The 27,394-nt window shown below is 39.8% G+C and overlaps 1 protein-coding gene across 2 annotated transcripts in view; it reads left to right on the forward strand.

The window, feature by feature from the left end:
- DPYSL3 (dihydropyrimidinase like 3) overlaps nt 1-27,394 on the forward strand; it is an 83,106-nt gene that overhangs the window by 51,293 nt on the left and 4,419 nt on the right. For both annotated transcript variants that reach the window (XM_081937853.1, XM_081937854.1), the window contains exons 2-9: nt 262-350; nt 10,585-10,769; nt 12,723-12,887; nt 14,048-14,109; nt 15,142-15,222; nt 16,654-16,722; nt 22,115-22,235; nt 22,931-23,087. In XM_081937853.1, the coding sequence (XP_081793979.1) occupies nt 262-350; nt 10,585-10,769; nt 12,723-12,887; nt 14,048-14,109; nt 15,142-15,222; nt 16,654-16,722; nt 22,115-22,235; nt 22,931-23,087 (929 nt within the window). The remainder of the gene's footprint in view (nt 1-261; nt 351-10,584; nt 10,770-12,722; nt 12,888-14,047; nt 14,110-15,141; nt 15,223-16,653; nt 16,723-22,114; nt 22,236-22,930; nt 23,088-27,394) is intronic.

The following is a 27,394-nucleotide window of genomic DNA, read 5'->3' on the forward strand; positions in this document are numbered from 1 at the left end:
ACAGCATGATTGACTTTTGCTACATTTTACTACATTTGTCATCCTAAATCCACCATTAGATGAGCTGCAGTTCCTGTCTTTTTAAAATTATCCTTTCTGAAAACCTAGAAAATCAAGTTTGGCATGGTTTAATTCAGCTCAATATTTGAATTTTGTATTTCTCCCTCTATTCCTTCTGGAGAGGGATAGATTGATAGAAAATGACATGCACTTTAATTGTATAATCACTACACAGATATTCTTTGTTTTTCTTTCATGCAGAGTGACCGTCTTCTTATTAAAGGAGGAAGAATAGTCAATGATGATCAGTCATTTCATGCTGACATTTACATGGAGGATGGTCTTATAAAGTAAGTATAAAGTTTCCAAAGCCTGTTAAAAAAAACAATTGAAGAGAGAAATTCAGCAGTCCTTTGTTACCAGCTTCTGTTTGGGTTTTGTCTGAACACCCTACATCATCTACTGTTATTTCATACTTACTGGATTTAAACTCTCATATATTGAAGTATTATTTGGTGAAGTGAACAGGGGCAAGATTAATTTATGTCAGGATTATGACTTGTCATTCCATTATAAAGTGAAGGGGAATTTTTAAGTAAGGCTATAATATCTGATGTTTTTTATCTGACTGCTGTCTATGTTTGCCAAGTCATAATAATCATTTATACTGATTAAAAGCTCTGTTGTTTTTTTCTAATCTATAAATATATGTACTTGGGATTAAATCCCAATATCATTATGGAATGTTTTACATCTGAAGTCTATCATGTTTTTATGTAATTTATTAACTGCGGGTTTATTAAAAAAACATGTATATTGTTGTACCGTCAGCAATATACCTTGTAATTTACAAATAATTTTTCAGTGCTTCAAATATTGACATATTTGCCATCTAGTATTTAAAACATTCTTAAATGTTACCTTGAAAGTAAAAATTAGCATTTGAAAGTGGAGTTCATTGTGAACTGAAAATCAAAGTTGCTAATGGCATAATGTATTGGATCATTAAAAAAAAAACAGAATGGTCATAGAATTTCAGTTGAAGCAATTTCATCTAAACTGTATCTTCAAAAATTGGCTTCTATCGTAATACAGGATTCTTACACTAATTGAATTATTTGAAAAAACTCTTTAAACGTAGCCTCATGTAGAATATAAATCCGTATTAAGAAATAATTTAATCTACTAAAATTCTATCATTTAGAACAGTGTTTCTCAAACTTGGCGACTTTAAGTCCTGTGGACTTCAACTCCCAGAATCCCCAAGCCAGCATAGCTGGCTGGGGAATTCTGGGAGTTGAAGTCCACAGGACTTAAAGTCGCCAAGTTTGAGAAACACTGATTTAGAACATACAAATTATAGTTCAGTTTTGATATATTTTCAGCAAAATTCTTAGTTTCACAGAAAAACAAGTTACAAAAAGGAAAATAGTATTTTTATTGCAATATACCATAGGGCCGTGATGGTGAATTTATGGCACGCATGCCACAGGTGGCACGCGGAGCCAAATTGAGTGGCACACCAGACGTCAGCTCCGACGCACATGCGCGTGTCGTCTAGCTGGTTTTTCATATTTCCGGAGGGCCAGGGGAGGCCTTTTCACCCCCGAACCGGTTACCGGGTCACAGCTCATTTGTCCCGCCCCACCCAATCTGTACTCTGCAGCTTGACTGCCTGAAGAGCTGCGCCCCTGCTAGGTAAGACTGCGAGTCGTGGCCTAGCTAGCTACCCCTTCCCCACGGCCCTGCCATGCTTCCCTGCCTTCCACGTGGTCTTTCTGGCAGATCCCTAGCCCGCTAGCCTTCTGAGATCAGCGGCCAGCCCGGCCAGTGGGCGGCCCTTAGTGAAAACGCAGACGCTGTGATGGGGCTGAGAGAGGCGGCAGCAACGATGCTGCGGCCCGGGGCTGCTGCACATGCACCCACTTCCTTTCTGCAAAGGCAGAGCCCCCACCCCCACTGGAGGAAGATGCTGCCTTCCACTCGGGCCCGGATGCCTCTCATGCCAGCTCCGTGGGGCTTCAGGCTCCAAAGCAGCCCACTGGCTTCCCACCCAGCCACCTGCCTGCTCCTTGGTCATAGCGCCGCTTACTGCTGGCAAGGAAGCGGAGCAAGAGGCAGAAGCTGTGGGTGGATGGGGGGAACCCCTCACGGGGGGAGCGGGCCGCGGCGGAGTTTCCTTCTCCCTGGAACTCCAGATTCCACAGGCCGAGTTCCCTGAGTAGTGCTAGCAGTCGGTTCCTTCTCTTTGAGAGCCGCCTTGCAAAATGTCAGAAAACACCCCGTTTTGCAAGGTGGCTCTCAAAGAGAAGGAAGCAGCCGTGGCGCTTCTTCAGAGGAGCCGAGGCTGGAGGGGGGTTTAACATGGCTCGTCTAGCCCCCCCCCTGCGAAGCCATTGCAGCTGTGAGGGGCATGCGGGCAGTCTGGCAAGCTGGGTGCCCGAAAAGCACTCAGAGCTGCCGGGGAGAAATCGGGAGAAGAGGGAGAGGGAGATGCTGGCAAAGAAGCCTTGGATTCCACATTGCAGCGGCTCTCGGGAAGGAGGCAGGGATACTGCCGGCACTCGCTTCCCAAGGCTTCTTTGCTAGCCTCCCTTATACACACACAGACATCGCTTGCTGCCACGCGAGATGAGTGACGGCCAATGTCCCTGCCTCCTTATCCCGAGAGCCGCGGCAGTGGGGAATCCAAGGTTTCTTCGCCAGTCTCTCCCTCACGCGGCTCTGTGTGTGTGTGTGTGTGTGTGTGTGTGTGTGTGTGTGTGTGTAAGGGAGACTAGTAAAGAAGCCTTGGGAAGCGAGCGCCGGCCACTACCCTTGCCTCCTTCCCCCGAGAACCGCTGCAATGGGGAATCCAAGGCTTCTTTGCCAGCCTCTCCCTCGTGCAGCAGCGTATGTGTGTGTTTGTGTGTGTAAGGGAGGCTAGCAAAGAAGCCTTGGGAAGCGAGCGCCGGCCAGTATCCCTGCCTCCTTCCCCGAGACGTGCGGCAGTGGGGAATCCAAGGCTGCTTTGCCAGCCTCTCCCTCTCCCTCATGTGGCAGCGTGTGTGTGTGTGTGTGTGTGTGTGTGTGTGTGTGTGTGTGTGTAAGGGAGGCTAGCAAAGAAGCCTTGGGAAGCGAGCGCTGGCCAGTATCCCTGTCTCCTTCCCCCGAGAGCCGGGGCAGTGGGAAAATGAAGGCTTCTTTGCCAGCCTCCCTTACACACACACACACACACACACACACACACACACAGCATGCTGCCGCGTGAGCTCTCGGAGGAAGGAGGCAGGGATATTGGCCAGCGCTCACTTCCCTTACTACTCATTGTAAGAATGGAAGAAGCACCCACACCCGTTTCATTCTTTTTGAGAGCTGCCTTGCAAAATGGGGAATTTTCTGACATTTTGCAACCGGAGTCAGTCTAGTGCCTGCGCACATGGGCCACCCAAGAGCCCCGAGGCTCACAACCACTGTCTCCTGAAGCAAAAACGGCCTCCCCCAGCCCACCAGAACTTGGACATGGCTTCAGGAAAGCCTCCGAAGGCTAGAGAGGGCAAAAAACAGCCCCAACTGGCCAACTGGAAGTTCAGAACCGATTTGTTTCTGACTTCCAGAGGGCCTCTAGCGGGGCAGGGGAGGCAGTTTGCACCTTCCCCAGGCTTCAGGAGAGCTCCGGAGCCTGGGGAGTGGTTGTAGCGCATGTGCGGGGATCACATGTGCATGCGCAGTTGGGTGGGAAATTGAATGGGCACGCGGGTGCGTGCAATAGCGCATACGCACGCAATTCTGGCATGCCGTTAAAAAAAGGTTCCCCATCACTGGCATAGGGAATGCTGTTGTAGAAAATAGTGCATACTAATGTAAAGCAATACATATACAGAATGATTGGATTTACTATCCTAATATTTAGTTGAGGTTCATTAACCCTATAGAGAATTTCAGTAAAGTAGTGTCATACTTGGATTGAGGATACATAATTCATATCCCTACTCTGCTTTGAATGAGTTGATTCTCCTTTTGTTTCACTTCACCTCAGATTGAATATAAAGAAGGATTATGCAAATTAAGTAATCCATAGTATCTTTTTCTCTGTATTGAGAAGTATTATGTTACTTGATATTGGACAGATAGTCCAAGAGTTATGACAGCAATCGAGATCAGAATTTCTGTTGCAAGTAATGAAAGCATAAAGCACAATCACAAAGTCGCAAATCATGATCATGTGATTGCAGGGGTGCTGAGATAGCTGGAACAGCTGGAATCACCATTCAGTCAGCGCTATTGTAACTTCAACAGTCACTGTTTGAATTGTCATTAACTGAGGACTACCTATAAAGAAATAAGAATAAGGGACTAGAAACTCACTGCAGTCTTGGTCATGAGTTTCAGAAACTATAGCTTGCTGTTTGATGAAGTATGCTGAGTGAGATTAATACTGTTTTGAGAGGCCACAGAAATTCTTTAATTAGTTCAAATATGATTGAATAATTTGTTGTATTATTTATTTGAATGGAAAAAAGGTGTTGAATTTTGAAGCAAGGAATTATTATATTAGGCAACTTTCTAGAAAATGTAATATGCACATTAAAAAAATATTTTTCACAGTGATTTTATCTATATTTGATTATGATTTGCTATGTGATGCCTTTATCAGTTCAGCTTATTTAATGACATTTCATTGTGATTACCTGGGGCCCAATGAAAGCACTAGGGCTTATATTTTGGGGGTGTCTTTTTTTTCTCTATGGGAGGCCCACTTCTTCTGCTTGTTTGCAGTGAGGCAGGAGGCCATGCGATGTACCAGTGCCGCCACCGCGAAGCAGGGGAATGGAGCTGCCCCAAGCCCCCGCTTAATTCAGGGTCCCCGCAGCTAGGCCACCCACACCCCAACATTTGCCTCACCTCATGGCAGCAGCTCCAGCAGCCCCATCCAGCAGGAACCTGCGTGGCCATTGGCCCACTTCTGCTTCCTTGCAGCCGCAACAGTGGGAGGTTGAGTGACATGCTGCGGCCACAAAGCGAAGTGAGCGGGTGAACAAACCTTAATCAAGGGCCATCAGGCTGCCGCATGGGCAGTAAGAACCTCTATGGCTTCCTCTTTTTTCAACAGGGCCTCCCTGCTCTGGGTTAAGCAGTTGCAGGGCAAAATCCCCTCTACTGACCACCAGGACCTGAACAAGCTATGGAGCTCTTGGTGGATGCCTCACTTAACACATCTCTATTTGCATCAATGGCATCCTCAGTGACTACCAGGCGTCTCCTCTGATTCAGACATGGCAGACAGATGCCAGGAGTAAGTGGAGGCTGGCTTCCACACCCTTTTCAGGGGACCGACTCTTTGAAGCTACCTTGGAACCCTCACTGGTCAAATCTAGGGAAAATGTAAGATCTTGCCCTCCCTTTATAGGGGGTCTGAGACTCGCTCTTCCCCTTATTACTGTCATTCACCCTTTTGAGGGACAGATGGGGGATTCGGCTCACAACATCAAACATCCTTCAGTCAGGGTCAGCAGCAGGACAGAGCTAGAAGCGGTCAATGATTCCCACCCAATAAATCTTTCAGAGCTGTGGGAGGTCACCCCTTCCAGTGGCAAAATTGACTGCCTGGAGAACCTTTCCATCAGGGTCCAATTAGCCTTCTTTGCCAACCGATGGGAGGAGATAACAATGAATGCCTGGGTCAGGGAGACAATGAAATGTGGCCTCTCCTAGCATTTCTCTCCTACCCCTCCCCGAGGTTTTTCATAAGATGTCACGTGTCTCGGGATCAGGAGAAGAGGCTCCTTGTGGAATAGGCCATCCACCATCTACTGGAGATCCTAGAGATCTAGCCTGTTCCAGAGGGGCAGAAAGGACAGAGATTCAACTCTCTCCTGTTCATCGTCCCAAAGTCCTCGGAAAGCTGGAGGGTGATTCTCGATATAAAACACCTGAACTGCCACATTGTCTACTGGCGGTTCAAGATGCATTCCCTCCTGACCATCCTAGAGGGCGTCTGGAGGAGCAATTACCTCACATCCGTGGATCTCACAGGTTTACCTCCATGTTCCTATCCTCCCGGCTCACAAGCAGTTTTTTTTATTTCTCCTATGCCGGAAGGCATTTTCAATACAGGGCCCTCCGCTTTGGCCTCTCATCATCCCCCAGGGTGTTCACCAAGCTGTTAGTGGTAGCGGCCCATCTCTGGGCCAGACCATCCACTGCTATCAGGACGATATCCTGCTGCAATCCACATCAACTGCCCAAGCGAACAGGGACCTAGGTGCTACCCTTCAGGCCCTCCAAGATCAGGGGTTTTCCATAAACCTCAAAAAAAGTCATCTCCCACGACGAGGCTTCTTCATCTAGGGGCACTTATAGATACCATAGAGAGCATAGTATACCTGTCCCCAGAGTGACAGGCCAGTCTTCGGGACCTGGCGAACACTGTGAGCGCTTCGCAATCGTCCCATGGGCTCAGCTGCACAGCAGATGCCTCCAGTGGTTCCTCCTTCCGCATCAAAGGGCCCGCAGGAGCTGCTCATTAATCACAATGCAGGTAACTGGGCCACCTGACATTGATGACGGATGCCAGCGTTTTCAGCTGGGGGGCTCATTTACAGTCAATGATGGGCCAGTGGCCAAATTGCCCCTACGCCACAGCATCAATTGTCTAATCCGGCTGGCCCTCATTCATTTCAGGGACTTTGTTGCCAACAGATACATCCTGGTCCTCATGGACAACACGGCCACAAAATTGAACATCAAAAGCCAAGGGCGGACTTGTTACAGATCCCTCATGCAGGAGGCTGAGTTGCTGGCTCTCTCGGCAGAGACTCATCTCCTGTGCATATAGGCAGAACACATCTCAGGGGTGCCCAATGTTCAAGTGGACTGATACTTCCAAACTTTTGCCCTGAGCCGACTCATCACCTTGAAAGACAGTGGCATACCCTTGATGTCAGAAGGCTCTTTGAATCTATATCAAAAGGACAGCGTTGATACATCATTCAGAGACCATGTTCGTATCCTTTCAGCCAGCCAGAATGGGCGGCAAAGCTTCTCCTTCTATTCAGGGTCGCTGAATACGAACTTGTGTATTGAAAGCCTACAAACTTCAATCTGTTTCACCACCAAGAAATATCACGGCTCACTCCACCAGAAGTGTGGCTGCTTCAGCGGCGTGTGCAACACAGGCCTCATTGGAAAAGGTCTGTACGGCGGTTACCTGGACTTCTCCATTCCCATTTATCTGTCATTACAGGTTGGATAGTATCAGCGGATGCTACTTTTGGCTAGCGAGTCTTACAACTGGTTCACACGGACCAGTGGACTATGGCCCTGATGACCCACCCATGAGGACAGCACAGGCTTTGGCATGTCCCATTCCTGGATGCTATCTCCACCAACTATGGAGAATGGATGTTGGTTTTACCTGAGACGCCCGTTCTCAGGGCGGTGGAGAGAGCATCCAGCCCCACCCAGTTAGGTGTCCGGTTCTCGGTCACAGAGAAGTTTTTTCTTCACCATCACATGTCTGTCTGCCGCAACGCCTTCATCAAAAGCTGGGAAGAGCTACTAGAGGAGGCATGACATTCAAGATTGCAGACTCAGTCCGATTGGATAACAGAAAGAGTTAATCCATTCCTGGATGCTATCTCCACTGCCCTGAGAACAGGTGTCTCAGTTAAGACCTACGCCCATTTTCAGGAAAACAGGGTATTATTTTGTTGTAGGAAATTGCTTCTGTGTACACTGTTGTATGTTGTGCTATAATCCCAAGACTTTTCACTGTGGTGGATTGGCTCTAAATGAAGCTTGTTTAGCATCCTCCTGCTAGTGAAAAGCAGAGTTTTGCCAGTTCTCCCTGCCTCTTTAGACTTCAATAGTACTTGCAACCCGGTCTTCTAAACACACTTGCAAGGGATGTAGAATAATGCAAAGGAGGGGAGAATCTGAAAATGAGGAAGAGCACCAGAATGCAGGATTTTATGTTTGAAGCTCTCAGTGGCCCTTAGGCATAGCCCTGTCTTGCTAGGTATACTTGTAGATTGTTGCTATTCCTTTTCCCATCAATAAGGGGGGAGACACATTTGGACTAGTGGTTAAGACACCAGGCTAGAGAGTGGGAGTCAATGAGTTCAAGTCCCACCTAATCCATGAAAGCTGGTTGGGTAATCTTGGGCTAGTCACACTCTCTCAGCTCAAGCCATCTCACTTTTGTTACTGTGGGGAAAATAGAACTAAGCTGTGTTGGGTATATTTGTTGCCTTGAGTTATTTGTAATGATAAAGGCGGATACAAGCAAATAAATAAACTAAAATAAGACAATATAGCAAAAAAGGATGAATTAAGAGGTAAACCGATGGCAGTTGCAGTACTAAAAATTGCTTACTGTTTTTCTACATAAGATGAAATGAAACATTGAATACCTGTATTTTTAATGTTTTTGAAAATCCACTGGTAAGCATTATTCACATAGCTACTTGAGCTTCAAGACAGAAAGCACAGATTCAAAAACATTATCTTTCAAAAAAAGCTAATTATAATACAGATTCTAGAAGACCTGAAATTAAATCAGAAAAACATCAACTGCCAACAGGCTTGAATTCATATCAGTTCCATAGTTCAAATATTTTTCCCACCTGTTTGCTGAAACAGATCGATAACCAGTGGCTTCTGAAAGAGAGGAGCAGTTGGCATTTGTATTGCTTTTATAATGCATGTCGAGACATCTATCTGACTTGGTCCTTCTAACTTTCTTGAAGGTTACTTATCTTACTTACTTATCTGCTCTCACAACTTTGCAATTTGAAATCCGAAGCAAACTATTCCATAACATTTTCCCCTGTTGCTTTTCCATGGGACATAAGAAGCATAAGAAAAGCTTTGTATCTGCTGATTTTGTTGGGTCTCAACATAATATGTAACATTATTGTTGCAGAACCCCTCTGGTAAAAAAATAGTTTATATATTTATTTAATAAAGTACATTCTTTTTCTTGAAAAGAGACGCATTGTTTGCAGAATAAAGCATGAATGAAATACCTTTGAGCTTCTGCAAAGTAATAATTTTATGTATTTATTCATTCATTCATTGCTTTAGCAAACAAATGTATAAAGCTGTCCATCTCAGATCAGGGATTCTGGGCGATTGTATGATTATTAAATAAAATCATGACTGGCATTTAAAAATGAAAAAGTTAACATTAAAAAATAAAAAGTTAATTAAAGATGAAATACATACAACCCATCCACCCCCGGCAAAGAGAAAATGAAAATATTCCCTCAATTATGGAACCATCTAAATCAGTCACTGGTTGCCTTGGACTCCCAGGCCTGATGACATAATAAAATATTGAGGGACTTCCAAGGCCATCCAAGAGGGATGAAGCTAATTTAATTTTGGTGGGGAGGTTGTTCGATAGGATGAGCACAGGGTCAAGAAGGCCCACCCTCTGGGACCCTCCAAATGTAGGTCCCTGGCTGATAGTCCAGAGATAGTCTTCTCTGCCAGAACTAATAGAATGCTAGCATAGGAGAATATTTGTGGCTCAGAGTTGAAGAGTGCACCAAGGATTCCTAATGAGATGGACTGATATAATCAGGGAGAGGTGGGATTCAGATAACCTGTTAATAATAATAATAAATTTAATTTGTTAGCCGCTCCCTCTCCACAAGGGACTCGGGGCGGCGTACAATAAAAGCACATATATATATACATATACATATACACATACACGCATACACATACCCGGAGGAGGTAACAGTCATTAAATACATACAATAATAGTAATAAAATTAGCAATTAAAATACCCCAATTTAAAAATTACGAATTTAAAAAGACTGTCAGGAGGAATAGGATGGAACTACGGCTGAGCCAGGCCAGATAATTGAAAAATGTGGGTCTTGAGCTTACACGGAAGGAGCGGAGATCGGAGGTTGTCCTAATGTCGAGGGGGAGGTCATTCCAAAGGGCCGGGCCCATCACAGAGAAGGCCCTACTCCTGGGTGTCGCCCCCCGACACTGTTTAGTGGACGGCACCCGGAGAAGTCCCTCTCTGTGCGAGCGGATTGGTCGTAGGGAGGATGGGGCAGGATTGGTTGTAGGGATGTATGGGGCAGGATGCGATCCCGCAGGTAGCTAGGTCCTGTGCCATGGAGCGCTTTGAAGATCGTAATCAAAACCTTGAAACGCACCCGATAGACCACAGGAAGCCAGTGCAGCTCGCGCAGGAGAGGTGTTACATGGGAGTATCTAGTACTCCCCATAATCACCCGCGCGGCCGCATTCTGTTTCCAAAATTGAATCTCTATCAAGAAACTTAAAAGTTCATTGTTTTAACGTTATCAGAATTATATTTTTATTTCTGTTAATGGGGTCATGGATATGTTTTGTATTTTGTATTTTTTATGTTTTTGTAAGCTGCCTGGTGAGTTTACACAAACAGTTGGGGTGTGCATTTGATAATAATAAATTAAAAATAAATATTTGAATGATACAAACTGATGGAAATAACAAATACCTGAGAAAATGACGCTTAAATGCTATGGAGGGTTTTCATTTTTCATTATAAATGGATGTGCCTATTCTAACTATTTTGATTTTTTTTTTCCAATCAGGCAAATTGGTGACAACTTAATAGTTCCTGGAGGAGTGAAGATTATAGAAGCCAATGGGAGGATGGTTATCCCTGGTGGAATTGATGTCCACACTCACTTGCAGATGCCATACAAAGGAATGACAGCAGTGGATGACTTCTTCCAGGGGACAAAAGCAGCCCTGGCGGGTGGGACTACCATGATCAGTAAGTGCAAGGAGGATTTTTCTATCCATTTTCAATGTTGTTAAATAGTACTCCTGTTTTATTATTATTAGTATGCAAGCTAAATTTCTGGTATATAATATGCACCTGTAACCCTTTTTAGGATCTTGTGCACTTTCTCCATGGGAAAGAATTTTCTGAAAACTACTTTAGAAGACTAGGAACTGGACATTATCTTCAGTTGTTAGAATATTCAGTCATCTATGTGGCCATCCTTTAGAATAAACTGCGGCTTCCCCCCATATATTTTACATAATACATTGTAATATATATTTTATATACATAATGTATGTGTGTATGTATATATATGAACAATATAATGACTAGATTTAGTACCATTTATACAGGAAGCCGCAAATGTTTCACCAAAATGCACCATCTCTGTATAAGCTCTCAGAATTTTCATGTGCAGTTTTACAATTGGCTTACTTGCAAGTGCTGCAGTTTTCATGTTATTTTGATTAAATACTTTTTAAAAGTATTATTGTATACTTCAAGGATACTCCTATTTGTAAATAGCTGAAATCAATTTTTCGTACCTAAAATTTTCAGCTTATCTGCAAGTATAAAGTTCTTTCAGAGACATGGAAGACAAGTGGAATGTATACTACAAATGCTATAGAATGCTTAGTCTTTCTGAGATGTTTGGTATCCTCATCTCCTCCATATGTTTTATGACCTGAACTTCCAGGTTGGAAAAAACCGATTTGGAATACTTGAATTCTGTGCTTGAAAAGTGAGAGATTTGCATATTTTGGTTAAAATCTATAAGGAAAACCTTAAATAGTTCAGAATAGCTAATAAATGTTTCTGCCCATGCCTAGATTTCAGCTGCTACAGTCCTTAACAAATAGAAAATGCCTGCAGAAAGAAATAGGCACTTGGCCAAATATGTCTCAGAACAAACAGAGCAAACTAAAATGGAAGAGAAATTCTTGACTCACACTTTAAGTCAGGGGTGTGCAAACTTGGGAACTTTAAGACTTGTGGACTTCAATTCCCAGAATTCCCCAGCCAGCATGGCTGGCTGGGGAATTCTGGGAGTTGAAGTCCACAAGTCTTAAAGTTCCCAAGTTTGCACACCCCTGCTTTAAGTCATTTTAACACCATTGAAGTCTAGTCCACAGCTTAGCCTTTTTGCTGAAGTCTTTGGATTTACTGCATTTTTAAAAATCAGAATAAATTTCAATTATAAACAGTTAATGCAATAGTTTCCTTCTTGGTTTGCCATTTCTAATGCTTGTTGAATGTGTTTGCCATATGAAAAGTCTGAAATGAAAATTGAAGATTACACCAATCACAGCAAAAAGTGTTTGATGGCATCTTATGAAGCTACACATACTTTTTAAAATGAGTAATTGTAGAGGATAGAGAGCCTGGAATCTCAACAAAAATGTACTAGAAGCATCTAGAATATTTCTAATATTAAATTAGGGCCTTATTTTTTTAAATCCCTGTTCAGCAAATTCATTTTATGTGAGAGATTACAAGGAATAAGATGTATTGTTGGCTCATTTGCTGCATAAAAGCTAATAAATATGAAAAGTGCAAAGTTTATTCTGCACAGTTGTAATATGTTTCTAACTTCAAATATTTTCCCCTTTATTAGATTAATGAATTAATGAGTTTCACTGAATTGACGTAAACATTTTTAAAATTTTTATACAAGAATGAGGACTAAAATGATACCTCTGCTGCAAAAGCAATATTCTAAATAAGACATTGAAGCCATAAGAATTTAATTAGCTGATCTCTGAAGTATTTAGGTTTTTTTAACCCTTTAGCCAGACAGAGTATTTTAATCATTGTGAGTAACGATGTTTCACAATGAATGGACATTTGATTTGGGATACTGAGGACATAATTTAGCAGACAAACTCGGGAAGAAAGGACATGTGTTCTTGATTCTCTGCTAGAGCTTATTCTTTTTCACAGTTGACCATGTTGTACCTGAAACTGAATCAAGCCTGGTAGAAGCTTTTGAGAAATGGAGAGAATGGGGTGATGGGAAGGCTTGCTGTGACTACTCCTTGCATGTGGACATCACCCACTGGAATGACAGCGTCAAGCAGGAAGTGCAGACACTCATCAAGGAGAAAGGTCTGTTAGTTCCAAGATCTGTTCTTGGCTTTTCTCATTCTAATTGCTATTCTGCTTTGAGTGAAACTTAATTGTTATTTATTAGTATGCATGTGTATGCAAAATAACTCTTGCAACAATAATCTTTTTAGGTCCTTATTGTCATTCTTCAAGTATCTTCAGTTCTTTGTAACAAGAGTTAAAATACTGTTCTGGATGGGTGACTTAGAGCCCAAAAGCTTGCAATTCAGATTTAGTTGCAATTAATGCAGTTTCTTCATTTTAAAAATGAAAGCTATTTTCATTATGATTTTAGCTTCATAGTATATGAAGTGTAAAAAATTATTTACAAAGAGTAATATCAATTATTTAGCACTGTAGACGCATTGTCCATTCCAAATCTTGATTTTGATCCAAATAGTGATTCTAAATCACTGTATCTTTTTCATAAGCAGCTTTGTACATGGTAGCCATAAAGTTTTTTTTCTCCCTTTGGATTACTAAAAATGTAATTTACTGATTAACTGACCTATTGGCTATTTTTTAATTAGTTGATTCGCTGCTCAGTGAATTCTAAAGTTTATTTTAAATTACAATTCCTGGCTTACCTGGAATTACTACACCAGAAACTATTATAAGTCTGTTTTACCTCCTCCCTTATTATTGAGGAGAACAGAACTGAGAATATACAGTATAGACTCAATGCTTTGGAAAGCATCCTTGAGCAAACTATAAGCTAAATTATTGTCATCAAGTCAGATCAGACTCTTAATCTTCTCTAGGATGCTTTTTCACCAATCTGGTTCTTTACCTATAATACATCCATCATCATTGATTTTTATCTTTTCTTCCCCTTTCCCAGCATTATGAACTTCTCAAAGGAACAGATTCTTTGCATAAACATAAATTATAGTTCACCATAACATGCAAAGATGGATAACGTTTTCATCTTTTCAGAAGCGATCCTCATCATAGGAGGTTATTTCTATAATCTTATGAGAGATAATAACCTAAGGAGCAGTGGATTGCACAACATCCTGGTTGTTTTCCAGAGTGCGGGAAAGACATTTCATTACATTTAAGATATTTTTGCAAAAGACTTCCATTGTACTCTGTGTAATGAATATTTTTGTATTACTTCTTTGCCAATACTTGTGTTGCATAATCTTTCCTTACTTTAGGAGTTAACTCTTTCCTGGTTTACATGGCCTATAAGGATTTGTACCAGATGTCAAACACAGAGGTAAGAAATAGGTTATTGTACTATGTATAAAAAATTGAACATTTGTCTGATAAAAATTATTCAGAGTTTTAGTGCATTTTAATTTGGAAGGGTGTATGTTATCTTAGTGAATCCATTTAACATTAAAAACAAGATAAATGGCATTAGAATAGAACTCACACTATAATGTGTATAATCCTGAAACACACATGAGAGGTTTATAACCACACTTGATAAAAATCAGATCTATTACTGGCTATTAGAAATCATACTCTCCCACATTCAAAGGCAGCATAACTTTATCAAAGGGTGATAGCTCCAGTTATTTAACTTTCCTTAATAAAAATATGATGCATGCCAAAATTATTTTGTTGTTTTCCCAAGCCGTCCAATTAAAATATATAAGATAGGATTTTAAATATTTAATAGGCAGGTTTCTGGCTATATAACAAGAATGAGCTGTAAGATGTAACCACAGATACAGTACTTCTACCTTCAGTAGAAAACGTGCACTCTCAGAAGAAGAGTTTTGATGATAACTTGCAGTGTTATATGGTTATTTATACATTTTGTAAATAACTTTAAACTTTTTAAAGAGGCGCTTGATAAGTATAGTAAATCAAAAAAGAAGATGAACCCCCAAGTTCCATTCATTGGTTAAGAAAAGTAGGAACAGAAAACTGGTTCAAAAATTGTTTCAAGAACCAATTTTAAGTAAGGTTATTGGGTTTTGAGTCTCAATCCATGCTCAATCCTAAACAAATTGAAATCCCAATGATTTAATCAGGTTGTTATTAAATTTTGTGTTTTTCAGAGCATCTAATTATGAAGCAGTTGCTGCACATAATACAATTGCAATTAGAAATTATAAACTTTAGTCAGTAGTGCATTGACTAAACATAAATTTCTTTTTTTTATTACTAGCAGGTATTGAATGGTTAATTTATTAAAAGCTCATAATTTTAACAAAATGTGTTCATTTGAGACATTACGGTACACAGATAAATCTTCAGTCTCTTAATACTGTCTTTCTTATTGCCTCCTGTTTTTCAGCTGTACGAGATATTTAGCTTCTTAGGAGAACTTGGTGCAGTAGCTCAGGTTCACGCTGAAAATGGGGACATAATTGCACAGGTAATGTTCTGCCTTTTCTTGACCAAATAACAGCAAGCAAGCACGTACACAATTGATATGTGGTTTCTGTGAATTTTATGCACTGATGCTGCATTTTGCTACACCACATGAAATAAATAAACATTGAAGCAACACTGTAAAGATATACATTGAAATATTGTACTGTGTGAAAAGAATACCTTATGACACATCGCGTGGGTAGCTCTCAAGTTAACTGTTTGCTTAGTGACTGTTCAAAGTTACGACAACATTGAAAAAAAGTAGCTTACAGCCAATCCTCGCACTTAACAATCACAGCATCCCCTCAGTCCCATGATCAAAATTCGGGTCCTTAGCAACCAACATGTATTTACGGTGATTAAAGCATCCTGGAGTCTTTGATTGTCATTTGAGATCTTCCCACAGCAGAGTCAAAGAGGGAAGCCAGAGTTACTTTACTGAATAACAACTGCAGTGATTCACTTAATCAACATGGCAAACAAGGCTGTAAAATCAGGTGTGACTCACTTGCTTAGCAGTGGAAATTGTGGTCGGAAATCAAGGACCGCCTGAATAGATTTATTTGATCAGTCAAGTGAGTCCTTCGATTGTAACTGGACAATATAAATGCTTGAGTTGTACAGTATGCTTAGTCTTAATTTTGTATCAGTTCAGCTTCAAATAACCTTGTTTCGATATGTTAATATTGTAGGCCTGTCCACTTCCTAGATACACAAGCTTGAACATCTTCAGAGTTTTCAATTACAGGTAGTCCTTGACTACAACAGTTAATTTAGTGACTGTTCAAAGTTACAATGGAATTGAAAAAAGTGACTTTATTCAAAAGTAACTTATGGAACACTAATGACTGTTGCAGCATCCCTGTGATCAAAATTTGGATGCTTAGCAACTGATTTATATTTATGACAGTTGCAGGGACCTGAGGTCACACAATCACCTTCTGTGACCTTCAAAGTCAATGGGGAAACCAGATTCACTTAATAACCATATTACTAACTTAACAATTTCAATGATTCACTTAACAACTTTGGCAAGAAAAACTGTAGAATAGGGCAAAATTCACTTAACAAATGTTTCACTTAACAACAGATAAGTTGGGCTCAATTGTCATAAGTCAAGGGCTACCTGTATTAATTAATTATTTGAAATCTTTGTTTCTATACTTCAATCACACTTTTAATGTTGCATTCTACATAATACTTTCCTAAAAGCTAATTTGTACAAAAACAAAACAATAGAAAATGCTACCTATGTAAATCACTTTTTTCAACTTTCTTATATAAATGTTTAAAAGTAATACTAAGAGAAAGGTAGGTGTAAAACATTTGTTTTAAATTGTTCACAATACATTTAGTAATTAAATTAACAATTAAATCAAGAAATAATCTAACTTGTTTCTGATTCAGGTCTCATTGTTGTTCTATTCTTTAGGAGCAAGCTAGGATGTTGGAGATGGGAATAACTGGCCCGGAAGGTCATGTGCTAAGTAGACCAGAAGAGGTAATGCTGATGAATGAAAAAGCATAGTTTATACAGTTAATTGGGAATTATACACTCTATACACATGCATTTTTAAATACAAATTTATAACTATATGAAAAACTAAAATTCCTATTAAAGACATGAATCAGAATAGTGTCCAAAATAATCCACATGATTTATATATCCTACACATCCCATTATCTGTTCATAAAGCTTTAACTTTTTACATATACCTATGAGCAGTAGAAAGATTAGATTTAAGAAGTGAGCTTAAAAATTAATTATTTTTAAAAACCCTCCATGAGCACATGTTTGCAAAAATAGTTGCTAGAAATTTGCTAAATTCTCAATTCAGTTTACTATCTATAGTTCATTTAAATCAGAATACATGCAGTAGAAATAAAAAAATGTCAGTTAGATTAATTATTATTAATGTATTATTCTTTGGTCAGTAAATCCCTGTACATTTTAATTTATGGGTAATCATTATTTTTTGGCAATATGATTTTTTTTAATTCAGTTATACTCTTAATACTATTTTATTATGCTGGCCAATTGATTCTGCTTTATTAAGAAGTATGAGAATTACAATGTATAACAATAAAATATATTATGAATCCACAAAGAAATAAAATTCATTGTTTAACAATAATAATTTATTTAACTAGGAAATTAAGAGGATGTTAAATGATAAGATACTTTTACTATTATTTTAAAAGAAACTTTACTCCAATCATCTTGGTACAGTGTTGTACATTTTCTCTTCTTGCTAAACATTTCTAGCTAACATTGAAGATTTGGAGGAAAGGGGAAGAATGAAAATTTAAATTATTTTCTCAGTTACCTCAGATTTATGTGGTACTGTTGCCATTTTAGGGATGCTGAATCTCTTGAGTAACATCATTATGCCTTTATCACATCTTATCTGTGAAACAATTATATTAATTAGCAAATATCTTTGTTAGTAAAGAGACTGATGGTATATAAGAGGTGGTTTTGAAATTCAGTCATCGCCTAATAATAGTCATGTAGAAGATGCACACTTTTGCTTGTGAGAAATGCTACACAAAATATTATTGTACATTCTTGGGTACATTTAAGATGCTAGGTGAAAGACACATTGTAATGAGTAATTGGAAATTAGGGTTGAACATTTTCTTTGATGCCTATCTGAATCAAAACCTAAGGACACAGAAAACAGGGTAGAAAAATAACCTGCATTTCAGCACAGGTGGTTTGTAAGGTTTTTTTTATAGATATATAAAAAGCAAACATCTCACTGATTTAAATAACTAGGCCACATGATGATGTCACAGCAGACTTCTGTGCTATTATGTTCTGTATGAGTGTGTCTATATCCTTAATAAAACAATTGCAGTTGTAGCATTTCACTCTGTTGTCTCAGTTGACTGATAACCATGTGTAAAAAACCACTAGAATTGTTCCAATGGTTACTTTCATCAAAGTATTGCTTTCCATATGTCCAATTTGAGTGTCATGCTATGATTTATTTTTTTGGCATTTCTATGTTGCCAGTTGAAATGAGAGAGCCAGTTTGACATAATGATTAAGGCATCAGGCTAGAAACTGGGAGACTGTGAGTTCTAGTGGTGCCTTAGGCACAAAGCCAATTGAGTGACCTTGAGGCCAGACCTTTTTTAGCCTAGGAAATAGGAAATGGCAAACCACTTCTGAAATATTGACAAGAAAGCTTCACAGATTAGTCCAGACAGTTGCCCAAAGTCAACACTGATTTGAAGATGACATGCAGACACACATTGATGCACACATGCACAATACAAACATATTAAAGTTGAAAGGAACATTGTTGTGATAAATCACAATAAAAGTATTCCGGAATATATATATTTATACACACACACACACACCCCACACATATATATAATAATAATAATAAATATTTATTTCTTAGCCGCACCCTCTCCCGAAGGACTCGGGGCGGCGTACAATGAAACATATGAAATAAATATGTGGACAAAACAAACATATAACAGAGACATATACCGAGACACACACGAGGAGGTCGGCTGATAAATAAAAACAATTAAAATACAGTGTTTAAAAACCCCTAGATAATTAAATATAATTAAAATACCCAGTTAAAAACCCGTCAGGAGCGATATGGTTAGATCAAAGTTGAGCCAGGCCAGCTGCTTGGAATAGGTGGGTCTTAAGCTTAATACGAAAGGAGCGGAGGTCAGAGGTATTCCTAATATCCAGAGGGAGGTCATTCCACAGGGCTGGGCCCGCCACAGAGAAGGCTCTACTCCTAGGCGCCGCCCCCCGACACTATCTAGTGGACGGCACCTGGAGGAGGCCCTCTCTGTGCGAGCGGATTGGTCGCAGGGATGTATGGGGCAGAATACGATCCCGCAAGTAACTAGGTCCTGAGCCATGGAGCGCTTTAAAGATTGTTATCAAAACCTTGAAACGCACCCGATAGACCACAGGAAGCCAGTGCAGCTCGCGCAGGAACGGTGTCACATGGGAGTACCTAGTACTCCCCATAATTACCCGCGCGGCTGCGTTCTGGACCAACTGTAGCCTCCGGGTGTATTTCAAGGGAAGCCCCATGTAGAGAGTGTTACAGTAGTCCAAGCGAGATGTCACCAGCGCATGAGTGACTGTGCGTAAGGCGTCCCGGTCCAGTAGGGGGCGCAATTGGCGCACCAGGCGAACCTGGTGGAATGCCCCCCTTGCCACGGCTGTCACATGGTCATCCATGGACAGCCGGGCATCCAGGAGGACGCCCAAATTGCGCGCCCGCTCCACGGGGGCAAGTTGAATGCCCCCAATGGCCAATGATGGAATTAATTGGCTGAACCGGGGAGCTGGTACCCACAGCCACTCCGTCTTGGAGGGGTTGAGCTTGAGTCGGTTGTCATCCATCCAGATCCATACGGCTTCCACACACCGGGACATCACTTCGATGGCCTCGTTGGGGTGGTTCGGGGTGGAAAAGTACAGCTGAGTATCATCAGTGTACAGATGGTATCCCTCCCCAAAACCACGGATGATCTCACCCAGCGGCTTCATATATGTGTTGAACAGGAGTGGCGAGAGGACCGACCCCTGTGGCACCCCACAAGTAAGGGGGCGTAGGGTTGACCTCTCTTCTCCTGCCAACACACGCTGCGTCCGGTCAGAAAGGTAGGAGCCGAACCACCGCAAAATGGTGCCCCGGACCCCCAACCCCTCCAGCCGGCGCAGCAGGATACCATGGTCGATGGTATCAAAAGCCGCCGAGAGGTCTAATAGGACCAGGATAGAGGAACAACCTCTATCTCTGGCCCTCCAGAGATCATCCACCAACGCGACCAAGGCCGTCTCCGTCTCATAAATTTCCCTCCTTGACTATCTAGGCAGCATGTTCAAATAGCCTTCATCAATTTAATTCCATACTTCTGAAGAGTTTATATGATACATTTTCTAATGCTTCTCAACGGACAGATGCTGAATTCAGTTTCTCAGCTCTATGGTGCAATATACTCAGAATCAAAATAGGACATGTAAATATGATTTTCTTGGCAAAGCCTTTTACGTTCAATATGAAATGTTTCTAGGATACATGGACTGTTTTAGGGAAGGAAACCAAGTTTTTGAATTCATACTTCAAAGAGAAAAACATACTCTTCATATACAGCTGCCTGAGCTATAAGCTAAACTTTTTAATAATCCCACATTTTTGTAACCTTGAATAATTTGTGTGTTTAGGACAGTGTCCTTTCAGGATACTCTTTGTTTGTTTTTCCCCTTTCCTGTGTAAGAGTATTTAGCCCGTTCTCCTAAATATTTGGACAGCCAGAAGGCAATTTCCATTGAAGTCAGGCTGACTAGTCAATGATGTAATGTTCCAAAGTTAGCTTACATGATGAAGTGTTGAAAGTTCTAGCAGTACAGACCAACTATGTCATGGAAAGCCAAACTGGCCAACAGGCTTACAGGAAAGGTAGAAAAACCCTTACAATTGCAACAGATAAAAACACCCAGGTGCAAATATTTCCTCAGTCTCTGACAGAACAATAATCAAGATGCATAATTTATTAGTGCAGAAGTGTTTTAATCCAGATTTTTCCAGGTTAATAATTATAGCAGTGGGAGTTTAGCATTTTGGTCTTCATCATCTTGGCAAAGATGTGTGCCCAGTAGAGACGTATTAACATGGTAAAAAGATGTTAGAAAGAAAAGCAATCATTAATTTGTTCTGTTACATTAAAGATCAATTAATATTCCAATTGATCAAGGTTTACATTTATAATACCTCTTTTATTCTTCATACTGTTTTCCATATATAAACCTATGTCCATCACTTAATCTCTAAAAGATAAGGAACCTTATGGTGAATGCTGGTGGGGGAAAGTAATAAGCAAAATAAATTAAAAAGCAGAAGATAAGAGGATATGAAAGAAAAACCTAAAACCATCAACCTCACTAACTATACCTGTCTGTATCTTTCCATCTCCTTGTTCCACCATGTCCATAGGCCAATATACATAAGTTCATTTGCTTGTTCATAATTTATGTATAACTTGTATTCCATTTTCAATGATGCTGTAATGTTTAAATACTTTCTCATCATTATGTCATACAGTCAGCCTAAAATACTGTACAATTAATTTTGGTTTTCATGTCACTTTCTGCAGAAGGGGTCAAATGTTTCTCTTTCCTAACAACACTTTGTTAAGAGAAACCTTTCTGGTACATTTAGCCATATGTAAGCCATACGTTGTTTCTTGTCCCAGTATGGAACTATATACTGAATATTCAATTTATTTTCAGCTGTGTTTTGCTTCCATTGTGGATTGCTCTGTTGCATACAATAGCCAACCTTCAACTCCATATTTATACAAATTGTTCCATAATTCAGGCCCATTCACTTTATTGTGCAATCTCTCTAAACATAATAAACTTTTTCACCTTCATAAATGTTTCATTGCTTTCCCAGATTTAAATAGCTGGCAGTTCTATGAACCCATGCTTTTTTTTCCATCCAACAAGCTCATTTAATTACTCTGTAACACATTCAAGATCCATACAGCATACAATTCATACAATTATATAAAAATACAGTGTCACCTTGAAAGCCAAAATCTTCTGCTGTATATAGTAATGCATTGTGTTTGTATTACAAAATGCACAGATGGTTATAAACCAAGGTAGTGCCAGATTTATGTAGAAAACGAAGCACTTAGTACAGATAGATACTGTGATAGAAAAATTTTGGACCTGTGTTTATCATGGCTGCTTTATATACCGATTATACATTATGGGTAATTTTGGAAGTCATTTTTATGAAAACAAAACCTTATGAAGTAAAATGTATTAATTGTGTCCTATGAGCGTATTTATCCTATATGAATGCGTATGAACTTGCTAACCTCTTTTTCAGTTGGAGGCTGAAGCTGTCTTCCGTGCCATCACCATTGCCAGCCAGACCAACTGCCCCTTATATGTGACTAAAGTGATGAGCAAGAGTGCAGCTGATCTGATATCACAAGCCCGGAAAAAAGGTACGTTGTTTCAGCTTTGTATCTTCAACTCTATCTTTTTTCTGGCTCATCAGAACTTGCACTCAACCTGATAGCCCAAAATGCACCCTGAATTAAGTGCGCATTGCCTATTCTATAGAACAGGGGCATAGGGGCGAGAAAGAACATCTCTGAAATTGTTCAAAAGATGCAAAAACTTTTCATAATCTTGGAAGCTGCCGAGCATTAAGAAGTAAGTAAGAATTGAGAAAAACAACTGTGTTTGGAGGAATATTAAGTTGGTTAAGAAAGAATACAGTAGAGTCACTTTTGTAAGTCTTAGTTCCAGTTACATTTTTATTTGTGAAGTTCCCAGATGTATCTAGTTACCTGGCACAGAATGTTCAACTTAGCAAGTCTCATGCTAAGAATATTCCTTTTTACTTTAAAGCAGTCTGTAACTCATTCTCCTTAAACGGGAAAAATTATCTGATCTGGGTTTAAAAGCAAACTGGAAGACATATCAATTTTTAAGCCCAGGTGCTTTGTCCTTGGCTTTGAAATCTGGTTGTCATGGTTTGGATCAACAGAACCAAAGGAGCCATTAGAAATAAGTGATTGCTGCCTTTAAAAAAAAAGATATGTTATCTGGTTTCTTGCTCCCTTCTCTATAATGTATGTTCTTTGTCCTTTTTTTCCCTCCTCTCCCCATCCCCACCCCCCTTGACAATCACCAGGCAATGTTGTGTTTGGTGAGCCAATCACAGCCAGTCTTGGAACAGATGGAACCCATTACTGGAGTAAGAATTGGGCAAAGGCTGCTGCATTTGTGACTTCCCCACCTCTAAGTCCAGATCCAACAACCCCAGATTACATCAACTCCTTATTGGCCAGGTTGGTAATGGCAAGGAAAGGGAAATCCCTCTTTTTGCTACCTTTCTTTAAAAATTTTAAAATAAAATGTATTGCTGCCTAGAGTTGGGAAATAGCATAGACACAGAACTCCCTGATTACAAAGCTGTATATTTAGATATGAAAGAGTAATATAATACATCTAAAATGGAGGACAATGGTGAACCCCACAATTATCCATTAATGGGAAAGTATTATTTTGGATTTGGTCTTCAAGAATTGACAGCCATTTTCCCTTCGCAACAACCTCCTTAACAATTATTATGTAATGTAGGTTGCACTGTGACAGAGTAACTAATCCAAAGTCACCCAGTGAAGTTCCTTTGTTGAAAATGGATTTGATCCTGTGTCTCTCCAGTTGCAGTCCAGTACCTTAAAAGCAAAGTAAACCAATAGTTAGAACAGAATAATATTTAACTGAAATACATTCTGGCACAGGATTAAATGGGCATTCTTTGAACAGAGCTAAAACTGACTATCATAGTAAAAATAGCCAGGCTGGTAATAGGAATTACTCATGGATCCTTGGCCATGGTTACTTGGGAACCATGGGACATTTTATATATTCCTGTGTCTGAGTGAGTTCTATGCGTAGTTTTGCTAATACATTTTATCTAGATAATGCACGTGAAGTAAACTTCATCTGTTTCTGATAAGTACTCTGTTGTTCTGTTTTGGTACAGCCCTCTGGAGGTTTGTATGACAGAAATCTTTTCTTTCGTTTATATTTAGTAAAATGGTTTAACTGACACAGATTTCTCTGTGCAGGAAAATGTATTTGGTACCAAATTATTAAGAGAAGATTAAGATTATTGTTGGGTTAAAATTTTGGTTTAGAGATCCAGATTTAATCATCCCTTTGATTCAGAAAAATAAGACAAATAGTCCATCTGGAAGCCAAAGATTTTTTATATTTTCCTGTTGTTTAGACAAGGCTTTAAGGATTTTTCCCTTTCTTAATTATAATACATCCTTTCAGGTCTTGAGTCCCTGGCACCTAACAGATGTCAGGAAACGGAAAGTTTCCCTAAAAATCTGTGCACAACTCTTTAAGTCCATTTTTTGCTGCCCCCTACTGTCAATAAAGATAATACTTAGACACTTATTATTAGGTGGTTTTTAAAGAAATGCATGGATTTTTAAACTGAGTGATGGATTAAAGTCTTGCTTCTCTACTGTGTTCTCTGTAATCCACATGTATGGAATTCTATGGCTATACAGAATTCAGTATGTTTGGTTAGAACCTCACCTTCTTCATTTTCATATGTACTTCCACAAATCACTTCAGGTTTTCTTTGATCTCCACAGTGGTAGTGCATTACAGTGTCTCCAAAATACTCCTTTTGTCATCCTTCCCCTCCCCTTAATTTTCCTAAACATACTTTCAACTTTGAAGTTGAACTTTTGCAAATGATCTTGACTGTACTGTTTTGAAGATTCTCTTTTCCAGATGCAATGTTGTGGGGCCAAGTTTGCATGCTCTGATGGACCCAGTTATACCTTTAGGGATTAAGAGCATGCTGTGGATACCTCAGAGAGATTAGTAGCAGTTGACTCAGGTGTTTTGCTTTCTCCATGCATTTGTGTCTTTCTTTTATCATGTGTCTGCCACAATCACAGAGGGACATTTCCATTATTTCAAAAGCTACCATTCTGAATTGTCTAATTCACTGTCTCTGCTGAATCATATGCTGCTTCCATAACATTTCCAGCAGGAGATAAGTGGAAGACATTTGAACTGGCTTTCTGTTGAGTTCTATTCAGGTACTTCACTGTTCCCAAGAAAAATAAACATATCGGATACATTCGAACTCTCATTACTTGAGTTCTTTCCAAACCTCTTTCTGTTTGGGATCATCACATTTGCTATAGTTTGTGAATTCCACTTAAAGGTCTATGGTTTGCCTCTGCTGATTTGTATAATGCTGATTTTCACATCTTTATCATATCTTATCATATACCAATGGCAATACCTCTACTTTATTGTGCACTGTTCTGTTTATATTTTGCCTTTTGCTCTTCAATCCCACAATGGCTTCTGTAAATGTATGGCCACAATAATGCCATGTCTACACTTGAATCCTATAATCATCTTGGAGTGCTTATACTTGGGTCATCCTGTTAGGGACTTTCCTAGGTGTATTCTTGTCCTGCTACCGGTATCTATGGAATGCCATTCTTTGACCTAATTTAATGTCAAATATTTAATGAACTCCAAAACCATCCTTATTTCTGAATCTCCTTCAAAATTCTCTTTGGCACTGGGGATTTAAATAGCAACTCTAATCAACAGGTTCCAAATAGATCTCACTTGTCATTGCTTGGGGTAATCATCAGCATAGGGAATTGTAGGAGAGGTAAAATTAGAAAAGACTCTGGTTCTTTATCTGCAAGTTAATAGCAAAAGCCAACTAATCACACTTTATAAGGACAGAAGGGGTTAAACACAATTCTAATTGGCAGAGCTCAGATGAGGAAACCATCATGGTTGTCCTCCTTTGCAGGTGGGATAGCCTGCAGTGAAAGGTAACCAATTTGAAAAGTTTTGTGAAAGGTTTGTTTTAAACCTGCATCACCTCTAGAACTGACCACTGCTTTTGTTAACATCGAAGCAATTCAAGGGGTTGCATTTTGTTACAACCATCTAGATTTTCAGATAGATTATTTCAAAAGCTACCATTCTGAATTCTCTAATTCACTGTCTGTCTGTCTGGATGGATGGATGGATGGATGGATGGATGGATGGATGGATGGATGGATGGATGATAGATAGATAGTCTGAGCTGTACAAAGGTTTGAACATATCATCCTTAAGATGGCTGTTATAAAATTCTGCTGTGCTGCTGATATCGCCCTTTGCCTTGTTCCTCCTTGCCACATACAAATTATGGTACAAACAAAATTCAGAACATTCTGAAGTCAAGGCAAAAATAGCAAAACATTTGTATAACATTCGACTTATTAGCTCTTTGAAGTACATAGTCACTCCTTTTCAAGAAAATAAAATAAATCTTATGAAATACCTGCGTGATGGATCTCCAATGTTTTAATAAGATTGTATCTGCTCTTGACATGCTCTTGAGTATAGTCAACATGCAGGACTAATTTAACAGAGAACTACTGTAGCATAGGCCAAAGCTCCTCTTTTTTGAATATGAAAACTGTCATTTTCTTTTTATTTTCATGGAAACGCAAACATTTCATGTTACATTGCTCATGCAAGTAGAGTAAATTTACACTATAGGACAAATTAAATTCAGCTTTTTGACTTAAGTGATATGCAACATGTTATGTGGAGAAACTATTCTGTGTTTAGGGAGTCGGTGCCCAAACCAAAACATATGTACTTTTTATCTTTGATCTGTAAATAAAATGCTGTGGGTCAGTTTGTGCTGCACACAGACCTAAGCACACTGTTTTGGGCAGGAATTGTTATGGTTAGGTAAGAAGCAGGAGGAAGAGGCATTAATGGCCAAGGGGAAGGAAGGGGAGGCATCAGGAAGGTCAAGGGTGAAATGGTGTAATATACAGTACTGGGATGTTAGCAGGAGCAACACTTGTGGGAAGGGAGAGAAGGCCCTGAGAAGCTAGAGTAGCCACTGGCGTTGGGGGTTCTGGCATACTGGCCGCAGTGAGGAAAGCAGGGGAAAGATTGTTAGGCGGGTTGGGGAGCTGGTGCAATAAGTTGCCATGGAACTTGGTGAGGGAATGGGCAGCATGTATCAAGCTTGCCCCATTCACTCTATCCTGATTTTCTTTCGCACACAACAACCAAAACAGTTACGTTCTGCCTGCTCCTTACAATACAAGGGCTTAATTCTGGATTCAGAAAAAAACAGGGTCCTCTCCAACTTCACACAACTAACATTTCTTGTCATTGAAATTGAAGCAAGAATAAGCTCTAAATCCACCTATTAGGATTTCTTTCATAAAACATCAGAAAAACTTTCTTAAAAGAATTGTGCCATGAGTAGAAAATATATTGTAGAAAATATAGTAGAATATATATATATATATCTCCTTGGGATGTATATATATCCTAAGAAAGAAATTACTACTCCTGTTTTCCTTTTTTTAAAAGCAATGTTATTTTCTTTTCTATGAATCTCTTGCTTTTATATGCCCTTGCCTGATTGTGAAATCAGGATAGAGTGAATGGGACAAGCTTGGATCAGTTTCACAAAGTGGCTACATACTATGAAGAGTAAAATTTCAATATAGTAATTATTTTGTATCAAGAAACTATATATATAATCTATGAAAACAAATTATATATGTGTGTGTGTGTG

The sequence above is a fragment of the Natrix helvetica genome (genome assembly GCF_964273705.1).
Source record: "Natrix helvetica genome assembly, chromosome: 1".
In the NCBI taxonomy this organism is placed as follows: domain Eukaryota; kingdom Metazoa; phylum Chordata; class Lepidosauria; order Squamata; family Natricidae; genus Natrix; species Natrix helvetica.